The sequence below is a fragment of the Doryrhamphus excisus genome, chromosome 15 (assembly GCF_030265055.1).
Source record: "Doryrhamphus excisus isolate RoL2022-K1 chromosome 15, RoL_Dexc_1.0, whole genome shotgun sequence".
NCBI lineage: Eukaryota > Metazoa > Chordata > Actinopteri > Syngnathiformes > Syngnathidae > Doryrhamphus > Doryrhamphus excisus.
The window spans coordinates 15,310,248-15,333,989 of record NC_080480.1 but is presented as its reverse complement, the minus strand read 5'-3'; the positions used below and the strand labels follow the sequence as shown (position 1 = coordinate 15,333,989).

At 43.8% G+C, this 23,742-nt stretch overlaps 1 protein-coding gene across 1 annotated transcript in view; it reads left to right on the top strand.

The window, feature by feature from the left end:
• The window catches only part of LOC131103447 (inactive phospholipase C-like protein 2), a 128,012-nt gene that overhangs the window by 20,254 nt on the left and 84,016 nt on the right, over window positions 1-23,742 (top strand). Inside the window, exons 2-17 of the mRNA XM_058049739.1 lie at window positions 10,611-10,748; window positions 12,240-12,396; window positions 13,085-13,174; window positions 15,180-15,354; window positions 16,828-16,958; window positions 17,049-17,200; window positions 17,333-17,488; window positions 18,730-18,909; window positions 18,977-19,064; window positions 19,143-19,265; window positions 19,348-19,440; window positions 20,758-20,964; window positions 22,438-22,532; window positions 22,627-22,769; window positions 22,844-22,999; window positions 23,068-23,119. Of these exons, the coding sequence (XP_057905722.1) occupies window positions 10,621-10,748; window positions 12,240-12,396; window positions 13,085-13,174; window positions 15,180-15,354; window positions 16,828-16,958; window positions 17,049-17,200; window positions 17,333-17,488; window positions 18,730-18,909; window positions 18,977-19,064; window positions 19,143-19,265; window positions 19,348-19,440; window positions 20,758-20,964; window positions 22,438-22,532; window positions 22,627-22,769; window positions 22,844-22,999; window positions 23,068-23,119 (2,126 nt within the window). The 5' untranslated portion in view covers window positions 10,611-10,620. The remainder of the gene's footprint in view (window positions 1-10,610; window positions 10,749-12,239; window positions 12,397-13,084; window positions 13,175-15,179; window positions 15,355-16,827; window positions 16,959-17,048; window positions 17,201-17,332; window positions 17,489-18,729; window positions 18,910-18,976; window positions 19,065-19,142; window positions 19,266-19,347; window positions 19,441-20,757; window positions 20,965-22,437; window positions 22,533-22,626; window positions 22,770-22,843; window positions 23,000-23,067; window positions 23,120-23,742) is intronic.

The window sequence follows — 23,742 nt, the reverse complement described above, 5'->3', positions numbered from 1 at the left end:
GTGTTAGTTTATGTCAAGAGGGCTCTAATGAATTTCATGGTTGAATACAGTCCATTGTTATTCAATAATAATAACAATAATAAAAACACAGGCTACTGTCCCATGACAAGTTAAAACTCAACTTCGAACCCCTGACGTCACTTCCTGTCCACCCCGCTTCCTGCTCTCCTGGAATCAGAACACATTTGTAGCAACACACACGTGAGCACAAGTCTTATTTATGTCTAAAATGACTTATTTTCTTGAGAATATTTGGCAATACGGGTGTAAAGGTGACTATAGGGGTGTTAGTTTATGTCAAGAGGGCTCTAATGAATTTCATGGTTGAATACAGTCCAAATAACAATAATAAAAACACAGGCTACTGTCCCACGACAAGTTAAAACTCAACTTCGAACCCCCGACATCACTTCCTGTCCACCCCGCTTCCTGTTCTCCTGGAATCCGAACACATTTGTAGCAACACACACGTGAGCACAAGTCTTATTTATGTCTAAAATCACTTATTTTCTCGAGTATATTTGGTAATACGGGTGTAAAGGTGACTATAGGGGTGTTAGTTTATGTCAAGAGGGCTCTAATGAATTTCATGGTTGAATACAGTGCATTATTATTCAATAATAATAACAATAATCCCTAATAAAAACACAGGCTACTGTCCCACGACAAGTTAAAACTCAACTTTGAACCCCCGACGTCACTTCCTGTCCGCCCCGCTTCCTGCTCTCCTGGAATCAGAACACATTTGTAGCAACACACAAGTCTTATTTATGTCTAAAATCACTTATTTTCTTGAGTATATTTGGTAATGCGGGTGTAAAGGTGACTATAGGGGTGTTAGTTTATGTCAAGAGGGCTCTAATGAATATAAGGACGGTCATAAACAGTTTTTCTTTGAAACTGTTACAAAAGTATTCAATTTGTAAATAAGGAATGCGATCCAGTTAACCGCGATAAACGAGGTATTACCGTATTCAGTGTAGTACTTATTGTAGTACATCTTGAATTTACATTAAAGAAGGGCTCTTTGCTTCAAAGTATATAATTGGTTTTTAATGAGCCGATAAGAGGTGTGAAATTCCTATTCAGGCTTGTGTGACAATTTAGAACATAAATACATAAAATATAGCAAATACCTCGTTAAATCCAACTTAAACGGGGCCAACGACAGATGCACCAACCGAGGTCAAAGTTGCGCTGGGACCGAGGGGGTTATTAACCAATACCGTGACTTCCAACGTGAGGATCAAAACAACAACAACAGTCGAAGCTCAGTTGACCCAATTAAAGCATCACAGGAGCACAGAGGATGCTTGTTGCCGCACGGAACCACATGACCCGCCAATGTTCTTGACAGCTCGGAAGGAAGAGACGGATAGACATAAGGTTCAACAAGAGGTTTCTTTGTGGCGCCCATTCCCGGCCCGCGGGACACGTTGCTAACGCCGCGGCCCACATCCCATCACGCTGCCCGCATGAGGAAATCACCCATCACTGTAAATCATGTGTGTGTGTGTGCAAGTGTCCACCCACATGGACCGGTCAACGACACGTGTAAAAGCCTGCATTTAAAGACGCTCACAAGGGGGGGGGGGTCATGTGATGATGGAGAGCACACTCACTAAAAAAAAACAGGCTTTGCTACATGTCTTAAACTAAGCGGTCAACGTGGAATATTGTGTTGTGTTGCTATAGAGACAGACACACAAGGATACATACAGTACTTACGCCAATAATAGAGCGGAATTGTGTAAAGAAGAAAAAAATAGCCCACCGATGCCCTCAGGACCCCAGTTAGCGACCGCTAGCTAGCATCGGCGTAATGGTGCTCCTTTCAGGGTGCCGCCGTGATTTATTCATTCATTCATTTTCTACCGTTTATCCTCACGAGGGTCGTGGGGGTGCTGTCTTCAAGCGAGAGGCGGGACTTATACCCTGGACTGGTGGCCATCCAATCACAGGTCACATATAGTGCGATGTAGGATGTAGGAATATTTTACTAGTTAAAGTGTCAAAAATTTGTTTTTATGACTAACACTATTAGAGCCCTCTAGACATGAAGTAACACCCCTATAGTCACCTTTAGACTTTCATTCATTCATTTTCTACCGCTTACCCTCACAGGGGTCGTGGTGGGGGGGTGCCGGAGCCTATCCTAGCTGTCTTCAGGCGAGAGGCTGGGGTACACCCTGGACTGGTGGCCAGCCAATCACAGGGCACATATAGACAAACAACCATTCACACTCACTTTGATACCTATGGACAATTTGGAGTCGCTAATTAACCTAGCATGTTTTTGGAACTCTACACAGAGATGGCCGAGGGTGGAATTGAACTCAGGTCTCCTATTTGTGAAGCCCGTGTGCTAACCACTCGAACACCGTGCAGCCCCTAAAAGGTTTTATTTCCTTTTATTTACAAATTTGGGTAATACGAGTTTAAAAGTCAATATAGGGGTGTTATTTCATGTCTAGAGGGCTCTAATAATGTTTAAATATTCATTCATTTTTTACCGCTTATCCTCATGAGGGTGGCGAGGGGGTGCTGGAGCCTATCCCAGCTGTCTTCGGGCGAGAGGCGGGGTACACCCTAGACTGGTGGCCAGCCAATCACAGGGCACATATAGACAAACAACCATTCACACTCACATTCATACCTATGGACAATTTGGAGTCGCTAATTAACCTAGCATGTTTTTGGAATGTGGGAGGAAACCGGAGTACCCGGAGAAAACCCACGCATGCACGGGGAGAACATGCAAACTCCACACAGAGATGGCCGAGGGTGGAATTGAACTCGGGTCTCTGAACTGTGAGGCCTGCGTGCTAACCACTCGTCCGCCATGCAGCCTGAGAAGAAGCACATAAAAGCAAAAAAAAAAAATCATTAAAAATACCACTTCCACATGGAATGAGAGGAGATTTTTTTTTTTTTTTTTTTTACACCCTTGACTGGTGACCAGCCAATCACAGGGCACATATAGACAAACAACCATTCACACTCACATTCATACCTATGGACAATTTGGAGTCGCTAATTAACCTAGCATGTTTTTGGAATGTGGGAGGAAACCAGAGTACCCGGAGAAAACCCACGCATGCACGGGGAGAACATGCAAACTCCACACAGAGATGGCCGAGGGTGGAATTGAACCCTGGTCTCCTAGCTGTGAGGTCTGCACGCTAACCACTCGACTACCGTGCAGCCCTGCCGCCATCTTAGACAAGCGTATTGTGTGTGTGTTCAGTCCTCTGTCTCTACATGAATTACTATTGCTGACTTATTGTCGCCATATTGCGCTGAGCAGCCAGGACAGACCATTCTGCATTGCGTTCCTTCATAGTGGGGAAGGTTGCCTTAAAGCAGGGGTGTCCATGGGCGGACTAGCCATCGGGAGTAACGATAACGATCAATAATGGGCCGATTATTATTTATTTATTGTTGTGCCATGCCTTGGTAACTACGGTAACAAAAATCTCTCCTTAAAAAAGCTACAATGAAGATCAGGTTTTTTTTGTTGCGTGTCGGCTCAAAAGAGAGCGCTCGGAATGGTGGGTGGCACCTCAAGTTTCCTCACAGGAAGTGCTTACGTTAATGAATGGCAGTTTTCCCTGAGAGGAAGGAGTGGGTGCATGAGTTGATTTTTTTTTTTTTTGTTTTGTTTTTGTCACCCCCACCATCGTACCGCACCACGTTCACGTCGCCCGAGTCCCTCGGCGGAATTAAAACGCCTTCCTGCTGGGCTTTAAACGCATCTGTGACATGCCGCTTCTGCGCTGTAAATGTCGCAGGATAATGGGAGACGAGGCGCACTCGGGGCTCGTGTTGTCATGTTAAAAATACAATGCACGGTGTGCATGTTTTTAAAAGGATGCCTACTGCTTTGAATGCTGTTTTTTTTTTTTTTTTTGCTCTGTAATTTGCACGATTCATTTATCTGAGACGATCTTGAAGCTGAAGAATTTTCTTTTTTGGGATGTTTTTGTCATAATTTTATACATTAATTCATTATTCCTGTCCTTTATTTATACATGCAAGTCCCAACTCAACAAAATAGGGAAATTATAGTTCAAAGATCCTCTATCTAATTTGGTTTGATATTTTTTCAAAAGTTAAAATACATCAAAGAAGCCACTCTGCGTCCTTTTGATGTGTTAGCATATGGAAAAAGTTTGTTTATGAGCACCGTACGTGTGAAGGTTTATCTCCTCCCTTTCTTGTTTGCTCCACTTTTGAGTGAAGAGGCGCCGGCTTTTGAAGTTGCGGCTTTTCATGACGTCATGAAGGGAAAAACGTCTTTGACCCGCCGCTAGCTAGCCAAATGAGCTACATGCATAAACCCGTGCAGGGGATTGTTGTGTTAAAAGCTAAGCAAAAAAAAACAAACAAACAAACAAAAAAAACAGGCTTCGCTACACATCTTAAATTAAAATTAGCAACTTGTCAGTCAGCTACAGACGCCGGAGCTGTAAATTTGATTATTATTTGATTTTAGTAATGTTAATGGTAATGGTAATGGTTGTATTTCATTTGAACATGCATCATTGAATGCATCACATAATCAGTTCACGGTTCCACATGTCCGAAAGGAGTAGGAAGAAGCAAAGCTTATTCAATCCTACCCCTCCACCTGGTACTTTTACAATCAGTTACTGTTACATTTGTTCACTTCCTGCTTTCCTAATATAGTTTAAGTTTTTTTTGTTTGTTTTTTTTTTTGTCACGTACCGAAGTACGAGGTGATATGACCATACAATGACATAATGTGTACCATAGTAAGTGTCAATATAGTGATATATATAGCACATCATGACTGGTTCAAGACCTTGTATTTAGCAAACATCATTGTATTGTATTGTTTCTTGAATTGGCTCATTGTTGTGCATTGTTTAAGGGTCTTACTTTGAGGGTCTTATTTGGTTTACAAACTATATCAAAGTGGCTTTGCATGCGTTCACTTTTCACTATAAAGCCATCGGTGAAAAGGTTTGGACGTCCCTGATGTAAGTGAACGAGGCATTTAATGGTGTTTGCAGGAAATACACGGCGTATTAGTATGGCCTGGGAGAAGGCTGAGTGGTGAGACATTGTCCTGAGGCTACATAAAGCCTGAAATACAACAATGGTGCCTTGCTGCAGAAAGAACAGAAATGGAAGCAAGGTTTCCATCGTTTCATCGGAGGCTGGTCTTTCTGGTCTTGAGTGTGTTTTGAGTAAAAAGAAGTTTTTAAGTGTTCTATTGTCCACATTGGTCTCGAGATTTTTAATAACCATTTGAGGAGACTTACTCGGCTTCCGCGAAAACTATGTTGTTTTGTTGAATCGGTGCACGGTAGAAACTGCATCTGCATGAAACCATCTTTAGACCAGTTTTAGACCATCCAATAAGAAAAGACCCTCTCACACAAACACTAGTCAAAGATCCTCTATATGACAGGAGTGTTCTGCGGTGTTTGAGCATAACTACTACACAAACACTAGTCAAAGATCATCTATATAACAGGGGTGTTCTGCTCTATTTGAGCACAACTACTACACAAACACTAGTCAAAGATCCTCTATATGACAGAAGTGTTCTGCTCTATTTGAGCACGACTACTACACAAACACTAGTCAAAGATCCTCTATATGACAGGAGTGTTCTGCTCTCCTTGAGCACGACTACTACACAAACACTAGTCAAAGATCCTCTATATGACAGGAGTGTTCTGCTGTCTTTGAGCACAACTAGTACACAAACACTAGTCAAAGATCCTCTATATGACAGGAGTGTTCTGCTGTCTTTGAGCACAACTACTACAAAAACACTAGTCAAAGATCCTCTATATGACAGAAGTGTTCTGCTCTATTTGAGCACGACTACTACACAAACACTAGTCAAAGATCATCTATATGACAGGAGTGTTCTGCGGTGTTTGAGTACAACTACTACACAAACACGAGTCAAAGATCCTCTATATGACAGGAGTGTTCTGCTCTCTTTGAGCACAACTACTACAGAAACACTAGTCAAAGATCCTCTATTTGACAGGAGTGTTCTGCTGGCTTTGAGCACAGCAAAAATGCCTCTCAAAGATCTTCTATATGACAGGAGTGCTATGCTGTTTTTTTAGAACTTATTGCAAAAACACTAGTCAAAGATCCTTTGGATGACAGGAGTGCTCTGCTGTTGTTAAAAAACTACTGCAAAAATACCTGTCAAAGATCCTTTCTATGACAGGAGTGCTCTGCTGTTGTTAAAAACCTACTGCAAAAATACCTGTCAAAGATCCTTTGTATGACAGGAGTGCTCTGCTGTAGTTAAAAACCTACTGCAAAAATGCCTGTCAAAGATCCTTTCTATGACAAGAGTGCTCTGCTGTTGTTAAAACCTACTGCAAAAATACCTGTCAAAGATCCTTTCTATGACAGGAGTGCTCTGCTGTTGTTAAAAACCTACTGCAAAAATACCTGCCAAAGATCCTTTCTATGACAGGAGTGCTATGCTGTTGTTAAAAACCTACTGCAAAAATGCTTGTCAAAGATCCTTTGTAGGACAGGAGTGCTCTGCTGTTGTTAAAAACCTACTGCAAAAATGCTTGTCAAAGATCATTTGTATGACAGGAGTGCTGTGCTGTTGTTAAAAACCTACTGCAAAAATGCCTGTCAAAGATCCTTTGTATGACAGGAGTGCTCTGCTGTTGTTAAAAACAGGCATTTTTGCAAAAATGCCTGTCAAAGATCCTTTCTATGACAAGAGTGCTGTGCTGTTGTTAAAAACTTACTGCAAAAATGCCTGTCAAAGATCCTTTCTATGACAAGAGTGCTCTGCTGTTGTTAAAAACCTACTGCAAAAATACCTGCCAAAGATCCTTTCTATGACAGGAGTGCTCTGCTGTTGTTAAAAACCTACTGCAAAAATGCCTGTCAAAGATCCTTTCTATGACAAGAGTGCTCTGCTGTTGTTAAAAACCTACTGCAAAAATGCCCGTCAAAGATCCTTTGTATGACAGGAGAGCTCTTCTGTAGTTAAAAACATACTGCAAAAATGCCTGTCAAAGATCTTTTATATGACAAGAGTGCTCTGCTGTTGTTAAAAACAAAGATCCTTTCTATGACAAGAGTGCTGTGCTGTTGTTAAAAACTTACTGCAAAAATGCCTGTCAAAGATCCTTTCTATGACAAGAGTGCTCTGCTGTTGTTAAAAACCTACTGCAAAAATGCCTGTCAAAGATCATTTCTATGACAGGAGTGCTCTGCTGTTGTTAAAAACCTACTGCAAAAATTCCTGTCAAAGATCCTTTGTATGACAGGAGCGCTCTTCTGTTGTTAAAAACCTACTACAAAAATTCCTGTCAAAGATCCTTTGTATGACAGGAGTGCTCTGCTGTTGTTAAAAACCTACTGCAAAAATGCCCGTCAAAGATCCTTTCTGTGACAAGAGTGCTCTGCTGTTGTTAAAAACCTACTGCAAAAATGCCCGTCAAAGATCCTTTGTATGACAAGAGTGCTCGGCTGTTGTTAAAAACCTACTGCAAAAATGCCTGTCAAAGATCATTTGTATGACAGGAGTGCTGTGCTGTTGTTAAAAACCTACTACAAAAATGCCTGTCAAAGATCCTTTCTATGACAAGAGTGCTCTTCTGTTGTTAAAAACCTACTGCAAAAATACCTGTCAAAGATCCTTTGTATGACAAGAGTGCTCTGCTGTTGTTAAAAACAGGCATTTTTGCAAAAATGCCTGTCAAAGATCCTTTCTATGACAAGAGTGCTGTGCTGTTGTTAAAAACTTACTGCAAAAATGCCTGTCAAAGATCCTTTCTATGACAAGAGTGCTCTGCTGTTGTTAAAAACCTACTGCAAAAATGCCTGTCAAAGATCATTTCTATGACAGGAGTGCTCTGCTGTTGTTAAAAACCTACTGCAAAAATATCTGTCAAAGATCCTTTGTATGACAGGAGTGCTCTTCCGTTGTTGAGCACCTGCTGCACCGACATGAGTCAAAGATCCTTTATATGACAGGGACGCTCTGTTGTTTTTAAGGACCTACTGCAAACATGCACACGCAGACACGGCCAAGATCCAGTAAGTGGAAATATTTCCACGGTTTGGTTTTCTTTGAATGAACGTCCCACGCCGCAGGCGCCTCGTGTCATCTGGCTAAGTCATGAGACGCTCTTGAAAATCGTTATTTTCAGTCGAGGGTACACGTTTTTTACCCCTGGGTGGAAGCTGGACAAGATGGTGATGGTAACTGTGATGGTGTGTGTGTGTGTGTGTGTGTGTGACCACAGTCACCACAAACTACACACCACAAACATCCCCACTCACTCATTTCTCACCTTCCACCGATGGTGACTGTGCCAGTTATTGAGAAGGGGGCGAGTGTTAACGGTAAAGCTACTTTGTATTATTGACCCGACGCAACGCTTCCCCTCGGCCACCCCACAGTATGCAAACCACTTCAAAAAAAAAAATGCTGCGGTTTGGAGAGAAAGTGGAAACATTAGCAGTTTTTTCTCCAATTGGTACCTTTTCAATTTAGTTTTTAAATTTGTTTTTAAAGGAACGATGACAGGTTTGGCTTATAATCACGAGACAAATTCCACATACGGACAGTTGGTTGTCATGGCGGCCATGTTTTTCCCATCCCAACTGACTTCGGGCCACCCTGGACTGGTGGCCAGCCAATCACAGGGCACATATAGACAAACAACCATTCACACTCACATTCATACCTATGGACAATTTGGAGTCGCTAATTAACCTAGCATGTTTTTTTGGAATGTGGGAGGAAACCGGAGTACCCGGAGAAAACCCACGCATGCACGGGGAGAACATGCAAACTCCACACAGAGATGGCCGAGGGTGGGAAAAGACAAAATAAGAAGCCAAAAAGTTACCACTTCCACAAAAAATAGGAGGAGAACTCATTCATTCATTCATTTTCTACCGCTTATCCTCACAAGGGGATGCTGGAACCTATCCCAGCTGTCTTCGGGTGAGCGGCTGGGATATCCCCCGGACTGGTGGCCAGCCAATCACAGGGCACATATAGACAAACAACCATTCACACTCACATTCATACCTATGGACAATTTGGAGTCGCTAATTAACCTAGCATGTTTTTTTGGAATGTGGGAGGAAACCGGAATCCCCGGAGAAAACCCACGCATGCACGGGGAGAACATGCAAACTCCACACAGAGATGGCCAAGGGTGGAATTGAACTCAGGTCTCCGAACTGTGAGGCCTGCGTGCTAACCACTTGTCCGCCATGCAGCCTGAGAAGAAGCACATAAAGCAAAAAAAAAAAAAAATCATTAAAAATACCACTTCCACATGGAATGAGAGGAGAATTTTTTTTTTTTTTTTTTTTTTTTTACACCCTGGACTGCTGGACTGGTGGCCAGCCAATGACAGGGCACATATAGACAAACAACCATTCACACTCACATTCATACAACTCACATTCATTCAATTTGGAGTCGCTAATTATGTTTTGGGAATGTGGGAGGAAACCGGAGTACCTGGAGAAAACCCACTCATGCACAGGGAGAACATGCAAACTCCACACAGAGATGGCCGAGGGTGAAATTGAACTCGGGTCTCCGAAACTGTGAGGCCTGTGTGCTAACCACTTGTCCGCCATGCAGCCTGAGAAGAAGCACATAAAAGCAAAAAAAAAAATCATTAAAAATACCACTTCCACATGGAATGAGAGGAGACTTTTTTTTTTTTACACCCTCCGACTTATGTATGTTTTTTTCTTCTTAATTATGCATTTTTGGCGACTTTTGTGCGACTTATATTCCGGAGCGTTTATAAAGTCCAGAAAATACGGTATTATAATTTTACAGTGGGTGTCTAGCGTGCATTGTGGCCAAGTGGGGCAGCGACCCACCAGATGAAACAACTTGTTGTGTATGGAAGTGAATGCACATAAATGCTAGTTAGCTTGGTAGCTGTTTGAAACCAAAACAATGAGTGATTGTGAAAAATAGAGCATAAGGAAACCTATGCAAAGTTCAGGTCATGTAGAGTTCATAATATGAGTATATATATATATATATATATATATATATATATATATATATATATATATATATATATATATATATAATATTTTGTGGTTTTATTTGTGTCAGACAGGAAGAGGAACATCACATATTTACATTTTTATGAATTGTATGAATTTTATGAATGTTATGAATTGTGTCATTTGTGGCTGTATATGACGTAATAACACGCATTATGTTCAATGAATGAAACATATTATTTTTACATAATAGTTTATGATTTGATGTGCTGATATGATCTCGACTTTTGCGTCAAACCAACAAAGTGAATGTCCTCAACTTATGAATTGTACTTCCTCGTGTATGGCGGCCGTGCGTATGAAACACGCAATCTGCACAATGAAAACAAAGACGGAGTTCAAGTCCCTAAAAGACTGGAACTTTGGAAAAACATCCACTTGATTGGATTATCTTCACTTCCTGATGCCTCACATTAGTTTCACATTCTTGGAGTATATTTTTTATCGTTTTTTTTTTTAAACCGACACAATGATCCAGGCTCCCGGACTGACCCCCCCCCCCCCCCCCCCCCCCTTCTGTTCTCTCTTGGCAGGGTGTTGAACATGGCAGTGTGGATCCAGGCCCAGCAGCTCCAGGGAGATGCTCTCCACCAGATGCAATCTCTGTACGGGCAGCATTTCCCCATCGAAGTGAGACATTATCTCTCCCAGTGGATCGAGGGCCAGCTTTGGTAAGGAAAGAATCCAAACGTATGAAGGAAATTGTGGGAATATTTGGTTCATCCCGATGGTGTCGGATGGGTTTGAGGTCAGAACTCCGACCAACATCTTTGCTAACTGTTCCCACAAAGCTAGAAGCATGGAATAGTATGGAGGGGTGAGGAGGGGGGGTCAAAATAAATATAAATTAATAAATCATACTGTGGTTCAATACGGCAAAATTAAATTTAGTATTTCCAAGCATAAAAATGGACAAGTGAACTAACATGCAAATATAAGGCATTCACAGTATATACAGTATTATTATTATACACTGGCCACTAGGTGTCAGTAATGAGTACACACAGCCTTGACACAGGTTTCAATTATCTCAAACGGCACGGCGGTCCAGTGGTTAGCTAAGAGACCAGGGTTCAATTCCACCCTCGGCTATCTCTGTGTGGAGTTTGCATGTTCTCCGGGTACTCCGGTTTCCTCCCACATTCCAAAAAAAACATGCTAGGTTAATTAGCGACTCCAAATTGTCCATAGGTATGAATGTGAGTGTGAATGGTTGTTTGTCTATATGTGCCCTGTGATTGGCTGGCCACCAGTCCAGGGTGTAACCCACCTCTCGCCCTATTTTATAGGGTATTACAAATACAAAAGTGACTATAGGGGTGTTATTTCATATCTAAGAGGCTCTAATAATGTCACAAATGTATTTAAAAGGTCATAAACACGTTAACTATGACTGGCCACCAGTTCAGGGTGTACCCCGCCTCTCGCCCAAAGACAGCTGGGATAGGCTCCAGCACCCCCGTGACCCTCGTGAGGAAAAAGCGGTAGAAAATGAATGGATGAATGTCTATTTTACAGGGTATTACAAATACAAACGTGACTATAGGGGTGTTATTTCATGTCTAAGAGGCTCTAATAATGTCACAAATCTATTTAGAAGGTCATAAACACGTTAACTATGACTGGCCACCAGTCCAGGGTGTACCCCGCCTCTCGCCCAAAGACAGCTGGGATAGGCTCCAGCATCCCACCCCACCCCCGCGACCCTTGTGAGGAAAAAGCGGTAGAAAATGAATGAATGAATGTCTATTTTATAGGGTATTACAAATGCAAATGTGACTATAGGGGTGTTATTTCATGTCTAAGAGGCTCTAATAATGTTACAAATGTATTTAAAAGGTCATAAACATGTTTTTCTGTGCTCTTAACTATGAGGGTGTACCCCACCTCTCGCCCAAAGACAGCTGGGATAGGCTCCAGCACCCCCACGCAACCCTCGTGAGGAAAAAGCGGTAGAAAATGAATGAATGAATGTCTATTTTACAGGGTATTACAAATGCAAAAGTGACCATAGGGGTGTTATTTCATGTCTAAGAGGCTCTAATATTGTTACAAATGTATTTAGAAGATTTAGATAAACACGTTTGTCTGTGATCTAACTATGAAAATATTTGATTGATCACATGTGGAACCAGTTAATCGCGAACGTCCACCCCCACTAGGGACAATATCGACTTGGAGAACCCACAGGAGGAGTTCAAGGCCAAACGCTTGCTGGACAGTCTGATCCAGGAGCTGCAGAACAAGGCGGAGCACCAAGTGGGCGAGGACGGCTTCCTGCTGAAAATTAAACTGGGACACTATGCCAGCCAGCTCAAGGTGAGTCCTGAGTCCCGAGTCCTGTATTGTCCAGATTTGTGAAATTCCATATCAAACAGACACATTTTATGGAGTAAATCTTTGCCGGTTTCCGCCCCCCGGATGCCCCGGTTGTCACCCTCCGTTGCTTGTTGAGGTTCTTAGAAATAGAACACAGGAGCACCGAATGTTTCAGAACAGTTTGTATCCACCGCAAAAGGAAAAACAAGAAGACCAGTCCAAGTTGAGGGCCTTGGTCGCCGGCCAGTCCAGCGTTGCTATTTATGATCTCTGCACTGAAAGCCATTCTTCTGTTTGTCTTCTGCTCTACTCCTGGAAACCAGGCGGCCAAACTGGGCGAAGGGGCGCTTCTGTTCCCGTCCCGAAACGCTCTTCTTCTGCTTTCGGGAAGCATGACGCAACCAGGAAGATCTCACTCACTTGTCCTTATCCTGTTCAGTATTAAAGGAAATCAAAGTATGCTAATACGCCCATAAATGAAGTGCCCCCGTATATTATATTAGCCCCCCATCCTCTAATGGACTTTCATGTGTCCCCGTCCGCAGCATCAGACTCGGGTAGCGCCTTGATTGAGCGGCTAAATTGGCGAATCCGGGGGCGCGGCAGGCAGGCGGGCGGGCGCTCGGTCGCTCGCCTCGTCGGGAGGCTAACAGGCCTTAACACGGCACATGTGCTCCTTGTCTTTCAGAGCACGTATGACCGGTGTCCTCTGGAGCTGGTGCGCTGCATCAAACACATCCTCTACACGGAGCAGCGGCTCGTCAGGGAGGCCACCAATGTGAGGAGGATGCATGTGTGTGTCCTGTCAACACGGCACGCACACCTTTTTTCCACCTTCACCACGACGACGACACACTTACGTATAAACTGGATCTTAAAAGTTTGGATTTGATCTTGTCAAAGGACTTCAGAGTAGTCGGTAGCCATGTATACATGGACATGAATATTCCAATTGCATTCGGTTTATTTGCTCAAACGGAAGGAATTGAACCTTTGTATACGCTTATTATAATATTCCCCAATCCGATTGAGGTATCTTCATTCATTCATTCATTCATTCATTGGCCAGCCATTCACAGGGCACATATAGAAAAACAACCATTCACACTCGCATTCATACCTATGGACAATTTGGAGTCGCTAATTAGCAACTAGCATGTTTTTGGAATGTGGGAGGAAACCGGAGTACCCGAAGAAAACCCACGCATGCACGGGGAGAACATGCAAACTCCACACAGAGATGGCCAAGGGTGGGGAAAGACGAAATAAGAAGCCAAAAAGTTACCACTTCCACAAAAAATAGGAGGAGAACTCATTCATTCATTCATTTTCTACCGCTTATCCTCACAAGGGTCGCAGGGGATGCTGGAGCCTATCCCAGCTGTCTTCACACCCTGGACTGGTGACCAGACAAAATAAGAAGCCAAAAAGTTACCACTTCCACAAAAAATAGGAGGAGAACTCATTCATTTATTCATTTTCTACCGCTTATCCTCACAAGGGGTGCTGGAGCCTATCTCGAGAGGCTGGGATACACCCTGGACTGGTGGCCAGCCAATCACAGGGCACATATAGACAAACAACCATTCACACTCACATTCATACCTATGGACAATTGGAGTCGCTAATTAGCAACTAGCATGTTTTTGGAATGTCGGAGGAAACCGGAGTACCCGGAGAAAACCCACACATGCACGGGGAGAACATGCAAACTCCACACAGAGACGGCCGAGGGTGGGGAAAGACAAAATAAGAAGCCAAAAAGTTACCACTTCCACAAAAAATAGGAGGAGAACTCATTCATTCATTCATTTTCTACCGCTTATCCTCACGAGAGGATGCTGGAACCTATCCCAGCTGTCTTCGGGTGAGAGGCTGGGATACCCCCTGGACTGGTTGCCAGCCAATCACAGGGCACATATAGACAAACAACCATTCACACTCACATTCATACCTATGGACAATTTGGAGTCGCTAATTAACCTAGCATGTTTTTGGAATGTGGGAGGAAACCGGAGTACCCGGAGAAAACCCACGCATGCACGGGGAGAACATGCAAAGGGTGGGATTGAACTCGGGTCTCCTAGCTGTGAGGTCTGTGCGCTAACCACTTGACCACTGTGCGTAAAGTTTGTTTTTGATCCAAACTAAATTTCAAGGCTGAATGAACGGAAAACTCGCAATATGGAATTATTCCAACAAGTGAAAAAAAAACTCAGGGAAGTCGGTATCACATGATGTTGATGTTTACGTTTTTACTGCACATTGGAATATTCCTTTTCCATGTATACCATTGTTCTCGGAAAGGTCATTCGGAAAGAGAAAAAACTCTAATGTCCGGCTTGTGTCCACTGAAAATGAGTCAACACACATGACACCATGCTTGATTGGAGACGCTATAATCTTGCTATACAAGCTGTACGCTGACTACTTTAAAGCGATTCCATGTTAAATTAAAATTGTCCCTTTTGTCATGTAATTGGACCCGTAAATGAGGGTGTTATTTCATGTCAAGTATTCCATAATGATCCAACTGTAAGGACGGGAAATCAGATGTGGAATAATTATCTGCATGCCTTGAGTTCTAAAACCGAGGAGCCAGCACCGCGTGAAACATCTCAATCTCGGTAACTCCTGCAGTGAAATTGATTTCCCGTCACAATGCAGCTCTTTTATTAGCGGACGACATACTGATTCATTCTACCTTTTGGCCTTTCTCGCCGCACGAGTATGCTAAGTTCTTCACCCACCTCGACGTCCTCTCAAAACCTCTTTGTTTGCAGTCGAGCTCCCCGGTCGGCGGCCTGATGGACAGCATGTCTCAGAAGTACCAGCAGATCAACCAAGCCTTCGAGGAGCTCCGTCTGCTGACCCAGGACACGGAGAACGACCTGCGCAAGCTCCAGCACAACCAGGAGTATTTCATCATCCAGTACCAGGAGAGCCTCCGCATCCAGGGTGAGGCAATCACTGAAACTTTAGCCAAAAATCCTCATCCTGCAAGACATCAGCATCCAAGCGGTATTTATATGACGCCAACACAAAAGGGTACCAAAGAGGAAAGATGTGATGATAACCATAGAACAGGAAATGGAACATATCACAGTTATTTGGTGTCGTTTTACGAGTAGTACATGTAGAACATGTTCTACATGTTCTCGATCAATGACCTCGGTCGACACGGTGGTTGAGTGGTTAGCACGTAGACCTCACAGCTAGGAACACCAGGGTTCAATTCCACCCTCGGCCATCTCCGTGCAGAGTTTGCATGTTCTCCCCATGCATGCGTGGGTTTTCTCCGAGTACTCCGGTTTCCTCCCACATTCCAAAAAAACATGCTAGGTTAATTAGCGACTCCAAATTGTCCATAGGTATGAATGTGAGTGTGAAGGGTTGTTTGTCACTTGACCCTTCGTGAGGGTAAGCGGTAGAAAATGAATGAATGAAAGTCTAAAGGTGACTATAGGGGTGTTATTTCATGTCCGGAGGGCTCTAATAGTGTCAAAAGCCATATTCAGGAGGTCGTAAACACATTTTTTGACGCTCTAAACTAGTAAAATATTCCATTTATAAATATGGAATCCTACATTGCACTGCACGGTGTATGAGTGGTTAGCGTGCAGGCCTCACAGCCAGGAGACCCGAGTTGTGCCCAGTGATTGGCTGGCCACCAGTCCAGGGTGTACCCTGCCTTTCGGCCGAAGACAGCTGGGATAGGCTCCAAAAAAGCGGTAGAAAATGAATAAATAATAAATAATAAATAATAAATAATAAATAATAAATAATAAATAATAAATAATAAATAATAAATAATAAATAATAAATAATAAATAATAAATAATAAATAATAAATAATAAATAATAAATAAATAATAAACTATATTAGGAAAGCAGGAAGTGACCAAATGTAACAGTTACTGATTTGTAAAAGTAAACTGTATTATGGAAAGCAGGAAGTGAACAAATGTAACAGTTACTGATTGTAAAAGTAAACTATATTAGGAAAGCAGGAAGTGAACAAATGTAACAATTACTGATTGTAAAAGTAAAATATATTAGGAAAGCAGGAAGTGAACAAATGTAACAGTTACTGATTGTAAAAGTAAACTGTATTATGGAAAGCAGGAAGTGAACAAATGTAACAGTTACTGATTGTAAAAGTAAAATATATTAGGAAAGCAGGAAGTGAACAAATGTAACAGTTACTGATTGTAAAAGTAAACTGTATTATGGAAAGCAGGAAGTGAACAAATGTAACAGTTACTGATTGTAAAAGTACCAGATGGAGGGGTAGGATTTAATAAGCTTTGCTTCTTCCTACTCCTTTTTGGACATGTGGAACTGTGAACTGATTATGTGATGCATTCAATTGTAATCTGATGCATGTTCAAATGAAATTCAACCATTACCATTACGAATGTTTACGTTCAGCCCAGCTGTCCAGCCTGGCCACACTGCCCCCTGCTGACCGACAGTTACGAGAGCCCACCCTCCTGAGCAAGAGAGCCACAGTGGAAGCATGGCTGACCAGGGAGGCCAACACACTACAGAAGTACAGACTGGTATTGGCCTCTTCTTCTTCTTCTTCTTTGGTGATTTCATCTCAGCGGGATTTGGGTGCGAATGAGCAAAATCTTGATTCTTTGTCCCAGGACTTGGCAGAGAAGCACCAGAAAACACTGCAGATGCTGAGGAAGCAGCAGACCATCATCCTGGACGACGAGCTGATCCAGTGGAAGAGGCGGCAACAGCTGGCGGGCAACGGTGGCCCCCCAGAGGGGGGCCTGGACATCCTGCAGTCCTGGTGAGTTCGGTGCCAGAATCACTGAGGTCAAGCTCGTAATGGACTGCCGTTGTGTTTAAGTCCGGACTTTATAGGATCCTAATAAGAAAAACCCTAAAAGCACAATTGTCCTCTTCCTTTTCTGGGATTTAGGTGCGAGAAGCTGGCGGAAACAATCTGGCAAAACAGGCAGCAGATTCGGAGGGCGGAGCATCTACGACAACAACTCCCCATCCCCGGTCCTATTGAAGAACTACTCAATGAACTCAACAGCACCATTACAGATATCATCTCAGCCTTGGTCACCAGGTACAGCTTTATTATGTTCACTATGTTGTGTAATGCGCATGTAAAGACTACATATAGGGGTGTTATTTCATGTCCAGAGAGCTCTAATAATGTTCATTCATTCATTCATTTTCTACTGCTTTTTCCTCACGAGGGTCACAGGGGTGCTGGAGCCTATCCCAGCTGTCTTTGTACACCCTGGACTGGTGGCCAGCCAATCACAGGGCACATATAGACAAACAACCATTCACACTCACATTCATACCTATGGACAATTTGGAGTCGCTAATTAACCTAGCATGTTTTTGGAATGTGGGAGGAAACCGGAGTACCCGGAGAAAACCCACACATGCACGGGGAGAACATGTAAACTCCACACAGAGATGGTCGAGGGTGGAATTGAACCCTGGTCTCCTAGCTGTGAGGTCTGCGCGCTAACCACTAGCCCACCGTGCCGCCCTCTAAACAGGTTTTTTATTAAAATATTAGAATTATAAATAAGGAATACTACTTCAGGGAAATGTACTTATGACGGACGGTGTAGAAACAATTAACCACAATAATATAGCAAATTAATACGATTAATTAATTAATATGATAAGATATAATAAAGCTAATATTTTTTTTTTTACCAGGGTGTCCAAACTTTTTTCATCAAGCGCCGCATACAGAAAAATCAAAGGATGCAGGGGACCACTTTGATATTTTTATTTGTATTTTTTATTTTATAAAAAGGCAAAAAAATTATATATATATATATATTTGCATATCCTGTATTTAATGCAAAAAGCTTTGTGCTAGTAATTATTAATGTCAACATGTTAGCTTTTGTTGTATTTGTACCATTTTTGCTGCGTTTAATTTTTTTTTACTACATGTTGCAAGCGGGCTGCACGGTGGTCGAGTGGTTAGCGTGCATACCTCGCAGCTAGGAGACCCGAGTTCAATCCCAATGTGTGGAGTTTGCATGTTAATTAGCGACTCCAAATTGTCCATAGGTATGAATGTGAGTGTGAATGGTTGTTTGTCTATATGTGCCCTGTGATTGGCTGGCCACCAGTCCAGGGTGTACCCCGCCTCTCGCCCCGAAGACAGCTGGGATAGGCTCCAGCACCCCCCGCGACTTGTGAGGATAAGCGGTAGAAAATGAATTAATTAATGAATATGTCGCGGGCCAATCACAAACAAGTCAAAAGCCGCAAATGGCCCATGGGCCGCACTTTGGACAACCCTGTTAACATCTTTCTTCTCAACCCCGGCAGCACCTTCATCATTGAGAAGCAGCCCCCACAGGTGCTAAAAACCCAGACCAAGTTCGCCGCCACCGTGCGCCTCCTGGTGGGCGGCAAGCTGAACGTGCACATGAACCCGCCGCAGGTCAAGGCCACCATCATCAGCGAGCAGCAGGCCAAGGCGCTGCTGAAGAACGAGAACACCAGGAAGTACGTTGGGATCGGGTTCCTACTGCCGTAGACCAGAATCTAACGCCGATCCTTTTTTACCCTCCAGCGACAGAAGCGGAGAAATCCTCAACAACAACTGCGTGATGGAGTACCACCAGACGGCGGGTACGCTTAGCGCCCACTTCAGGAACATGGTAAGTGGCGCCCTCTTTGGTTTCCTGTGTGTGACGACGTCGACTCAAGGCACCGTTTCTTGTCCTTGGTACTTCTAGTCCTTGAAGGGAATCAAACGGTCGGACAGAAGAGGAGCGGAATCGGTCACCGAGGAGAAGTTCACAATTCTCTTCGAGTCGCAGTTCAGCGTCGGAGGCAATGAGCTGGTCTTCCAAGTGAAGGTAGACACAGGCGGGCAAGGAGCACCACGGTGATGGATATGTCCTCCATTAGTAACCATCTTCATCATGTTGGTCTGAACAGACGTTGTCGCTGCCGGTCGTGGTGATCGTGCACGGTAGCCAAGACAATAACGCCACGGCCACCGTGTTGTGGGACAACGCCTTTGCCGAGCCGGTAAGTCGACCGCACGTGTCACTAAGTCACACGCCACCATTAAAACCATCTGAAGCGCTTATATAGAGGATCTTTGATTTTACATGGTTTTACATTCCTGTTATACAGTCCTAATGATCTTTGACTAGTGTTTGTGGAGTATAGCCTTAAAAACAGCACTGGTTCTTTTATATAGATGATCTTTGACTGCAGGATTTTTGTAGTAGGTCCCCGTATATATGATCTTTGACTTGCATTTAGGTCCCTATATCGATGATGTTTGGCAGTAGGTTCTCAAAAACAACCGAAGATTCCTGTCAGACCGAATACAGGATTTAAAAATAGCAACGTTCCTGTCATAGATGATCTTTGACTGTCGTTTTTGCTGTCGGCTCTCAAAAACAGAGCAACTCTGTCATACAGTATAGAGACAGTACAGTAAAAAAACACCATACAGTAAAAACAGCAGAGTAATTCCTCTCATACCATATAGAGGATCTTTGACTGGGGTTTTTACATTATGTTATCAAAAACAACACAACATTCCTGTTATACAGTACAAATGATCTTTGTGTAGTAGAGCCTTAAAAACAGCACTGGTTCTTTCATATAGATGATCTTTGACTGTAGGATTTTTGTAGTAGGTTCTCAAAAACAACAGAAGATTCCTGGATTAAAAGGATTAAAAATAGCAATGTTCCTGTCATAGATGATCTTTGACTGGCATTTTTGCTGTAGGCTCTCAAAAACAGAGCAAAAAAAAACACCATACAGTATAATGATGTTGCCGTTGGTCCTTAAAAACAGCAGCGCAATTCCTCTCATACCATATAGAGGATCTTTGACTCATGTTTTTACAGTAGGTACTTAAAAACAACAATGTTCCTGTCATATAAATTATCTTTGATTAGCGTTTTTGCAATGGGTTCTCAAAAACAGCACAGCGTTTCTGTCGTACAGAATAGAGGATCTTTGATTAGTGCTTTTTGCTGTAGATACTTAAAAACAACTTTAGACACGGGTCTAAAGATATAGCTTATGAGTGGTTCAGCCGCCATGACACCCAGCAGGGGGTGAGCGTTACCCAGAAGCGCTGCTGACACGCCTGACTTAGCACAGCATGGCGGCAACATTTCATACGCAGGGTCGATAAATTCAGCCCCCGGCTTCTTTTTATTAGATTCTCCTTAGCTCAGGACACTGTCCGTTTTTTTTTTGCACCGCAGGACGTCTGTAGCTTTAATGCTAATGAGCTGTGTTCGTCACCCCGGGAGGCGATATTTGTTATTTGGTAGAAGATCATTAATCGTCCCGTCTCTTTTTTTCCCCCTCTCGCAGGGCCGCGTTCCATTCCTGGTGCCGGACAAGGTGCTGTGGCCTCAGCTGTGCGAGGCTATTAACATGAAGTACAAAGCGGAGGTGCAGAGCAACCGCGGCCTCTCCGACGAGAACCTGGTTTTCCTCGCTCAGAAGGCCTTCAGCAGCTCCAGCACCTGTGTGGAAGAAGACCGAAACATGACGATGACCTGGTCGCAGTTTAACAGAGTCAGTTCCCACAAAGAAGAATCCGTGTCCGTCGTTTCTGAAGGAAAAAAACAAAACAAAAAAAAACGTGAATTACCGCACATTGAAAAAAATGGCATACAACATTGAAGTGGTGGGCGGCACGGCGGTCGAGTGGTTAGCGTGCAGACCTCACAGCTAGGAGGACCAGGGTTCGATTCCACCCACGGCCATCTCTGTGTGGAGTTTGCATGTTCTCCCCGTGCATGCGTGGGTTTTCTCCGGGTACTCCGGTTTCCTCCCACATTCCAAAAAACCATGCTAGGTTAATTAGCGACTCCAAATTGTCCATAGGTATGAATGTGAGTGTGAATGGTTGTTTGTCTATATGTGCCCTGTGATTGGCTGGTCACCAGTCAAGGGTGTAAAAAAAAAAAAAAAAATTCTCCTCTCATTCCATGTGGAAGTGGTATTTTTAATGATTTTTTTTTTTTTTTGCTTTTATGTGCTTCTTCTCAGGCTGCATGGCGGATGTGTGGTTAGCACGCAGGCCTCACAGTTCAGAGACCCAAGTTCAATTCCACCCTCGGCCATCTCTGTGTGGAGTTTGCATGTTCTCCCCGTGCATGCGTGGGTTTTCTCCGGGTACTCCGGTTTCCTCCCACATTCAAAAAACATGCTAGGTTAATTAGCGACTCCAAATTGTCCATAGGTATGAATGTGAGTGTGAATGGTTGTTTGTCTATATGTGCCCTGTGATTGGCTGGCCACCAGTCCAGGGTGTGAAGACAGCTGGGATAGGCTCCAGCATCCCCTGCAACCCTCGCGAGGATAAGCAGTAGAAAATGAATGAATGAATGAGTTCTCCTCCTATTTTTTGTGGAAGTGGTAACTTTTTGGCTTCTTATTTTATCTTTCCCCACCCTTTGCCATCTCTGTGTGGAGTTTGCATGTTCTCCCTGTGCATGCGTGGGTTTTTTCCCCGGGTACTCCGGTTTCTTCCCACATTCCAAAAACATGCTAGGTTAATTGGCGACTCCAAATTGTCCATAGGTATGAATGTGAGTGTGAATGGTTGTTTGTCTATATGTGCCCTGTGATTGGCTGGCCACCAGTCCAGGGTGTACCCCGCCTCTCTGCCCAAAGACAGCTGGGATAGGCTCCAGCAACCCCCCGCGACCCTCGTGAGGAAAAAGCGGTAGAAAATGAATGAATGAATGGAACATTGAAGTGTCGTCTGCAGCATCCCCCTCGGCGCTATTCTGTCGAGATGAGCTCATCGGTCGGAACGGTGCTCATCTTAATGGCTCTGTTTGTCCACAGCCTCAAAAGATGGAGGCTCATTTTCTCGCCGGGGCGGCGGGAAATGGCGCGCCGCGTTCGCCGCACGGGCAATTACGCATCATTGGATTACAACAACAGCAGTTTTTTTGTGTTTAAATCACACACACACATATGTATAAATATTTTTTTTTTATTTATAATTTTTTTTTAAATTCGCTGTTCATGTTGCAGGAAAGCTTACCCGGCAGGAACTTCACATTTTGGCAGTGGTTTGACGGCGTAATGGAACTAACAAAAAAGCACCTGAAGCTGCACTGGAACGACGGGTGAGGACCTCCATGGCAACCTGATGATGCATGGTGCGTTTAAAGACATGTCTATATTTATCACCCCCCCCACCCCACCCCCTCCCACCCGCAGAGCCATACTAGGCTTTGTGAACAAGCAGCAGGCTCAGGACATGCTGATGTCCAAGCCCAACGGCACCTTTCTCCTGCGTTTTAGCGACTCGGAAATCGGAGGCGTCACAATCGCGTGGGTGGCGGAAAATCCCAACAAAGCAGGTATGACCGTAAAAAAAAAAAAAATGTTGCGTTCAAATGCACCACGTCAAAATGTATGATGTTCTTCCCCGAAGGTGAGAGAATGGTGTGGAACCTCATGCCCTACACAACCAAAGACTTCACGATCCGCAGTCTCGCCGACCGCATCAGCGATCTCAACCATTTGTTGTTCCTCTACCCGGACCGTCCCAAGGATGACGTCTTCTCGAAATATTACACCCCCCCGCTGTGTACGTCGAAGCGGCGCCACCGTACCCGACTCTTGTTAGCGTAGCTGATTCTGTTTTTCTCTTCGCAGCCAAAGCGGTGGACGGATACGTGAAGCCGCAAATCAAACAAGTGGTTCCTGAGTAAGTGTGCCGCCCACATCACCCCCCCCCCCCCAACCACCCGCCCCCCTTTCCGCACAGTTCTCACCTTCTACAGTTAACGTTATCACATATTGGATCCTGAATTACAGATCAGTAATTAGTTAGCCGTTAGCCGTTGGAGGAGGCCAATTAAGCACGCTGAGGGGCTCCTGAGCGATCGTGTCCTCCGCTCATCATCTGAGTTAGCCTCGTTAGGTCGGCCCCCGGGCGCCCGTCTGCGATCGCTCGGACGTAATGATGCGGCAAGACGAGGAAATCACGCTGCGGAGTGTTAGCTTAGACCACCGCTGCGGATCAAAGAGACTCATGGGATTTTATTCATTCATTCATTTTCTACCGCTTTTCATCACGAGGGTCGCGGGAGGGGGTGCTGGAGTCTATCCCAGCTGTCCTCGGGCGAGAGGTACATATAGACAAACATGGCTTTTAACATTATTAGAGCCCTCTAGACATGAAATAACACCCCTATAGTCACCTTTAGACTTTCATTTATTCATTTTCTACCGCTTACCCTCACGAGGGTCAATCACAGGGCACATATAGACAAACAACCATTCACACTCACATTCATACCTATGGACAATTTGGAGTCGCCAATTAAC